This window comes from Osmerus eperlanus, chromosome 16, assembly GCF_963692335.1.
Source record: "Osmerus eperlanus chromosome 16, fOsmEpe2.1, whole genome shotgun sequence".
Classification (NCBI taxonomy): Eukaryota; Metazoa; Chordata; class Actinopteri; order Osmeriformes; family Osmeridae; genus Osmerus; species Osmerus eperlanus.
This window is the reverse complement of record NC_085033.1, coordinates 10,605,850-10,613,601: the sequence shown is the minus strand read 5'-3', so window position 1 is coordinate 10,613,601 and position 7,752 is coordinate 10,605,850. Positions and strand designations below refer to the sequence as shown.

Genomic DNA, 7,752 nt, shown 5'->3' with positions numbered 1-7,752 from the left:
TGCCTGAAATACTCAAGAGAGGTAGGAGTGAGAGAGGACAAAAAAGCATGGGAGAAGGAAAAATGCTAGTAGAACTGGCAAAGACCCACACAGGCAGAGGGAAAAGAGAGGCATGCTGGGATATATATAGAGAGAGTTTCTACTACAGACGTAGTGAGAGAGGATATGTAAAATATAAATGTCCTTGCCAAACACACGCAATAGATAGCATGTGGGTGAGAATCTTCCAGATATTTGTGCTCTCTCAATGAATCTTTAATTTTATCATTAGACTGAACTTCAATTGTTTTACACATGAGCAGTCAAGTCGCCCGTACAGTCACTATAGGTTGACCAATAAAATATATATAAACTATTACTCTGGATGAAATAACATAGTGAGAGGACATTGTTTTACTGTAGAGGTAATCTGATGTAAATTAAAGCAGCCTGAGCAAAAACAGATACAACGACTGCATGGGTAAGTAAGGACCATGTGGAAAGAAACAGATTCTAGATGGCCTAATAGACCAGGATGATTACTGCTCGAGATAAAAGAGTAGAAACACACTGCTGTCTGGGACCAGGCTAACTAATCAGATGTCAACTTGGAGATTTAGGCTGCGGAGCTTCCCTGCTGTGAGGCATGAACACATACATACTCTAACGAACCTGCTCCACCAGGCTAAGGAGATAGGGCTGCTCTTGTGATGAGTGCCAAACCCTGACTGTGAGTTGTTTTTGCTGTAACGCCTGTTTACCTGATGCTCAAGAGTAAATTATTGCACATTTTTTCAAGCACGCACACGCACACACTCACACTCGTTCACACTCTGACACGCACGCTCACACCCTCACATACACGCTCGCACCTCATACGCATCACAATTATAAAAGTGTAAGCAGCTTCAAAGCTCATTTGCAAGTTACTCAGCCATGCAAAGGGTAGATGAATTATGTGAGCTATCTGGTTTCTACCTTCATGCTTGTCTTTTGATATCAGCCGCCTGCCTCACCTCACTGGCCTGCAAGCTCAGAACTGCTTTTTAATTATTTTCATCTACATACAACTTTTTTTAAAGATGAGCATATACTCTACTGGTACTGCACTGCACTAATGGAAAAGAGTGTGCAAAATGGACATATTGTACACCACAAGTTTTGTGTTCTCCTTGCACTTCAACATCTGGCAGCAATTAAGAGAAGCAGCATTTGTAGATTTTTCTGTTCCAATTCAAGCAATGCTAAAATTCTCAATCAGACAGTTTGGATGGCAGCTTTACTACATGTTGACTGGTTCAGTTTTTATATGCTGAGTGGATTATCTCAGCCACATCACTGCAGTTATTATACTCCAAAGATCTCATTATAAACATTTTACCAAATCCTTCTCTAATGAGGTTAATATTCCACTAACCGGATATGCCTCTGTCAAAAAAAATGAATATTTCTCTCTCAGAAAACAATAACAAACAGTCGAAAACAACACGGCGCCTCAGCCAGAAATCTCAGAAGTATTCTTACAGCAGCATCCCACCTACCTGCTTGTTTTCAGACAAATCTCCGGGCTCCAGCTCAAAGGCTCATGGCTCAGGTGAAGGCACCCCCAGGAGACAGAGGCAGAGGCAGACTCCCAGAGACACCGAATCAGAGATGCAGAGGTGGTGACTGAGTGAGTGTGAGACGGAGGCAGAGACCGAGAGAGGCAGGGCCGCCGTGGCGTCCCAGATGTCAGAGGAAGGAGTGAATCCTCAGCGCCAGTCACTCCAGAGAGCCAGCTGTGTGCCACGTCCCCATCAGAACGCCGTCGCAAACAGCTCCGAGGGAAAACTGTCCAATATGGGAAGAACGAAAAAGAGAAAAAGCCCAGATGCTGTTGAGAGAGAGAAAACAGAAGCACGGGGGTGGAGGGGAGTCGAGGAGATGAAAACACATGCCTGCTTCTACATCTCTCTCCCTCGCTCTCTCTCTCTATCACACACACACACGCACGCACACACACAGGGTGCACTCTACTCGTGCCATCTCCCTTACACACACACTCTCTCTCTTGCTCTCTCACATACTCTATAGCTACAGTCTCTCTTTGTATATCTCTCCATCCCTCTTCCCCACCCCCCTTTCTTTCTAACACTCGCGTCACGCACACACAGGCACACACACACAATTACTTACACATTCAGCCTCTTCTCTGCTCTTGCACAACTCTACTCCGACGCAATCAATTTGGTCAGACAGAAAACTGTGGGAGTGGATTACAATTTAACCAGGCAATCTATAACCAGGATATCACTGACTTTTCTCTCATTCTCTCATTCTGAAGCTCACCCATGCTGCATCACTGTACCAGTGCTTCTGTTCTACTCACAGGATTACTGCACACCAGTTAGAGCCATGGGCACTGGGAGGATATTTTTTTTGTCGAAAGAAACTGTTTCAGACACCACCACCAGTGCTGTGTTACATTACACAGGCACACAAGCCCATGTGAGGTACGGGCGAACTAGCTGTAAAAATCAATTTTCTATCAAGCTAAGTCTGGGAGGTTCAAGGAGGCATTGATTGGATGCAGGTAGGGACATTGATTTTGGCGTGTCCCGGGATTAACAAAATACTGTTGAACTGTTTAATCGTCTGTTAAAATGGCAAAAGCACATTAGAGGGGGTCAAATCTCAGTTTCCTGGTTCTACCTGGTAACATTGGAACCCGGCCATTGGCCGGGTTCCAATGACTTACTGGTTGGCATTTAAAACTCATTTGACATTTCCTTCTGAGTGCCAGTTCTGGAGGGGGGAAACATGTAGCTTCCTGTAGTTTCAAATTCTCACAAAATACTCAAGGATTTGTTTGGGAAGCTGCATGGCAAGAAAGATACTTTATGTTTGACATTCCTCTCATAAGAATGCATTCATATGCTGGCTCTTTTGACTTTTGAGGATATGCACAGTTCCTGAGGCATTATTTGAAGCTTTGATTAACTTCTAACAAATAAACACAGAACCATCATACAAGCTGCTTAAAGGCTTGCTTTAATTCCAATAGAAGACTCAGAATCACTCAGGTTTGAAAAACAAACGAATAGACGACATAAGTCTATAAAAGTGTAAGAACGCAGAGAAAGACATTTCTCACACCCCTTAAGACACACACACACACACACACACACACACACACACTGTATATCTACACACACACACACACACACACACACACACACACACACACACACACACACACACACACTGTATATCTACACACACACACACAGTATATCTACACACACATACGCACCCACACACACACACTCACACACACACACACTGTATATCTACACATACACACAAACACACTCCTAGTTTTCAGCTCTGCTCCGGTTCAGTCTGAGGGTCCAGTCTGTCCAGGATTCCGGCTAGATCCTTGAAGGACGGCCCAAAGTCATTCAGGGACTTGAAGTGATCTTCGTCGTCTGCCGCCAATGACTCAATGGAACTCAATGACTCTGCTATTGACCCCTCCCCCTCATACGCATACGTGGCCAGCGAATCGTAAGGCGGGGAAGAGTAACCCAGGTGTGTCTGCTCGAGGCGTTGTTCGATGTAGTCCCTGACCATGTCGGCGTTGCCGCTGCTTCCAGTGGGCGGGGCTCCGTTGGCGAGCTTCTCGCCGTGACTCGGACTCTCGGCCTTGTGTTCTCCTCCGCGTCTGGTGTCAAGGCGATAGAAGGTCGGGGGGCTGTTGTCCTTGGCAACGTGTGTGTTGCGTAGTGTGCCCATGTCAAAGGCGTGCGTGTCCTCCTCCCCGCCCCCTTCGTCGTCGTAGTGGATCACGTTGTCGCGGATGTCCTCTTTTGATGACATCAGAGTCTCCCGTTCCTTGTGCTGCCTCAAGCTGCCATAGAGAACTGCCATCACTGTAACGAAAAAACACAGTCCTGTTACCAATGTAAAACATGGACATGCACAGTCCTGTTATAAATGTAAGACATAAACGTGCAAGGTCCTGTTACCAGTGTAACACGCAAACATGCACAGCCCTGTTACCAATGCAACACACAGACAGACACAGCCTGATTACGAGTGTAACACAGAGACACATGTTACCAATGTCATGTTAACACACAAAGAAACACAGTCCCACAACAGCCTTTTACCTAGAACCTTCCCTAACTAACGGTGATTACGAACTCAATTACGAGTGTCGTTACAAAGCTATGCTCTCGTTTCCATCCTAATCTCTGTCAAGTATTCCCCATGGCTGACACTCTGCCAGGCTGCCAGTGCCAGGCCGCCAGGGAGGAGCAGGAGACACAGAGGGGTGTTAGGAGTCCTCAGCTTATCTCTTCTGTTCTTCAGACGCTCTCCTTCACAGCAGGCATGTTCAAACTATCCTAGCCTGAGGGCTAGCGCTGATCCACTTCTTACATTGTGTCAGACACCCACCAAGTACACACGCGTACCGACACACACACACACACACACACATGCATGCAAACTCTGACAGTTATTGTCTCACTCATAATAGAATGTATTCACACACAAACACATCAACACTCATAGAGATGAAGTAGCTCCATGCTAACACAAAAGCACAAACATTTTCATTCATTATTCCTCTCTCTCTCTCTCTCTCTCTCTCTCTCTCTCTCTCTCTCTCTCTCTCTCTCTCTCTCTCTCTCTCTCTCTCTCTCTCTCTCTCTCTCTCTCTCTCTCTCTCTCTCTCTCTTTCTTACCCTTGCTTTCTCTTACTCTTTCTTTCTCACACACACACACACACACACATACAGACACACACACAGTCTGTAATATTAAGTCAGTACTCAGGCAGCAGGATGAAAGACTGCTTCATCGTGCTTTCATCTCCCTCTCAGCTCCAAGTGACAGACAGACAGACAGGCTGGTTGTCAGGCAGGGCAGACAGACAGGGTGGTTGTCAGGCAGGGCAGACAGACAGACAGACAGACAGGCTGGTTGTCAGGCAGGGCAGACAGACAGGGTGGTTGTCAGGCAGGGCAGACAGACAGACAGACAGACAGACAGGCTGGTTGTCAGGCAGGGCAGACAGACAGGGTGGTTGTCAGGCAGGGCAGACAGACAGACAGAAAGACAGACAGGGCAGGCAAGCAAGCAAGCAAGCAGATAGTTGAGAATCTCTGTTATGCAACTGTGAAAGAATATATTCAAGGAAAAAAGGAAGGAAGTGGAAAGATAAGAAGTCTGGAATCCTCCCACCGTGTACCTAGGATCATTGTGGGTTTTGAGGGCTGTTTACTGTATATCATATTGCCATCAATGGTAAGTTTTACATAACTTGGACTGTGAGTGCCACCTACTGTTGAGTTGATACAGTACCAGATTTATGAAAACTGTACTTTGCCTCTTGAAGTTGTGGTTATCTCCGAGATATTGTGGCATGTTGTTACGTAATAACAGGTATGCCTGCATTTATTCATTTGTTAAGTCATTGAGCTAAAGTGCACTCCATCATTGAAATCAGGAACGTGTCCCCCAGTCTCCCTGTCCTGAGGCCCAGAGTCATCTGGCCACCTGAGGCACTCACCCAGCAGTATGACCATGCAGAGCAGGACGGCCATCACCGCCCCCGTGCTCAGACCCATGGGCAGGAAGATGGCCTCGGCCGTGCAGGAGAGGAGGGAGCCGTCGGGCTCGCAGGCGCACACGCGAATGGTCAGGGTGGCCGTGCTGCTCTGGGCGGGGTAACCGCTGTCCTCCACCACCACCGGCAGGTGGTACACGTTCTGGACACGCCTCTGGAAGCCCGCGCGGCGCGTCACCACGCCTGCCGTGTTGTCTGGGAGATAAAACGGCGGAGGTGGATATGAAACGTGGGGTTTTAATGGTGCACATGACACTTGATATTTAGGAAAATGACTTTCTTTGCGTGCATAGTTGTTAAGGGATCTCATCCCTGACACTTTTCTCCCCAAAATGGCTTTTTAAAACAAGCTCAAACCAGCAGGGGCAGATGTTCAACACTAACTCGATGGAATATGGCAGTCTGCACAATACCAACAGTGCAGAGAGGATGTACAGTGCAGTGTGCAGCGGTGGAGAGGTAGGCAGAGACACACATGGATTCCGCCTATAGGGTGTCTGTGTCTGCATCCATCTCCCTCCTCCAGGGAGTGCAGGGTGCCTGTCTGTCACACTGGATTGTATGTGTCTGCCGGGCTGGACAGAGATCTGCCCTGACAAGCTCAAGGCCATTAGAGCACCTTGAGCCTGCTATCCTGCCGGCTAAGCGCGGCCCTGTCTCTGGGAATCAGATCTGATGTTAAAGCTAACCTGCTGAAAGGCAGAAACAGAGGTAGCAGAGTTTTTTTTTTTAAATGATGGAAGAAGCAGAGGCAGAGGGAGCAGATAGGGAGGTGGAGGTAACCGAGGCAGAGGTAGAGGAAGCAAATAGGGAGGTGGACGTAACCGAGGCAGAGGTAGAGGGAGCAGATAGGGAGGTGGACGTAACCGAGGCAGAGGGAGCAAATAGGGATGTGGAGGTAACCGAGGCAGAGGTAGAGGAGGGGTACGGTACGGTACAGACAGAGGAACATGGTGCAGTTGCAGAGGTAAAAACAGATGGGGCAGAGCGAGAGATAGGAGCAGAGACGAAGGTAGGAAGCAGACACGTAGGTAGAGGCAGCAGACGAAGAGAGGCAGCAACAGAGGCAGATCAGGGACAGAAACAGCAAAGCTATAACGAGAGAGAGGTAGCAGAGGTAGAGATAATATGTTTATATTATAGGCACAGAGGCAGGGGCACGTAGACTGTAGAATACAGACCCATGGAGAAAAAGACTGGATAGGCACAATGTGTGTTTACTGAGAACAGTTGGTTGTCAGTGTACTGTAGATATTTTTGGAGGCTAGAGCTGCACCAAGTGAGTCACAAGACAGAATTATAGCCTAAGCTAAACTAAGATAAGCTATCTGTATAGGGCTTTTGAATGTGCTGGCCGTAGCTAGGCAGCTATGAAACATTAGCAGCTTAGTTCGCATTGTCTTGAATTGTACTTCACATTGCAGTCATTGACAATACTGTTGACGCCCAGATGTGTCACTGCATGCAAATACCCTATAAGGATAAATCCATTAACAATATACCACCCATGTCTTTTCATTATAATTTGTCTTTCCATATCTGCCATTTTTACTGTATGTCTTTATCTCACTCCCCATTTTATAACTCTAACTCTGGTATCTAACTCATCTTGTAACTCTCTTTGTCTCCCCTCCCCTCTCTACCACTCTATCAACATGTCTTACTTCCGAAGTCTCGAATTGTGAAGTTCCTGTTCCTCGTATCTCGAAGCGACTTGAAAAAGAACCTCTGTCCAACAGGGGGCAGGTCCTTGTCCATGGCCTTGATGATCTGGATCACCTACAGCACCCGTGGACAACACAGGGACACTTCAACAGCGGCTTCAACAGGCTAGAATGATCAATCGATCAGTCAGTCACTCTCTCACTCATTCATTTCAACCACTTCATTCAACTCACTCCAATCCTTCAATTCAGATCGTTATCTCTCTGTCTGTATATATATATTTTTTTATTCTCTCTGGTTTTCTTTATCACAGGCATTCGTACACACCCCCCCTCTGCAGCTACTGTGCAGTGGAACAGCACTTGCCTGGCCCACTTTGGTGTTTTCACAGACAAAGGTGTCGAAGGGTATGGCCAATTCAGGAGGGAACTCGTTGACATCCAGCACGTTGACAGTGACCGTCACCTTGGTGGTCAAGAGAGGGTGGTCTGCAG

At 47.1% G+C, this 7,752-nt stretch overlaps 1 protein-coding gene across 1 annotated transcript in view; it reads right to left on the bottom strand.

Annotated features, from left to right (window-relative positions):
• Positions 1–3,238: 3,238 nt before the first annotated feature.
• Positions 3,239–7,752, bottom strand: part of cdh12a (cadherin 12a) — a 21,141-nt gene continuing 16,627 nt past the window's right edge. The window contains exons 10-13 of the mRNA XM_062481306.1: positions 7,625–7,746; positions 7,258–7,372; positions 5,537–5,788; positions 3,239–3,890 (exon numbers count right to left, since the gene is read on the bottom strand). Of these exons, the coding sequence (XP_062337290.1) occupies positions 3,340–3,890; positions 5,537–5,788; positions 7,258–7,372; positions 7,625–7,746 (1,040 nt within the window). The 3' untranslated portion in view covers positions 3,239–3,339. The remainder of the gene's footprint in view (positions 3,891–5,536; positions 5,789–7,257; positions 7,373–7,624; positions 7,747–7,752) is intronic.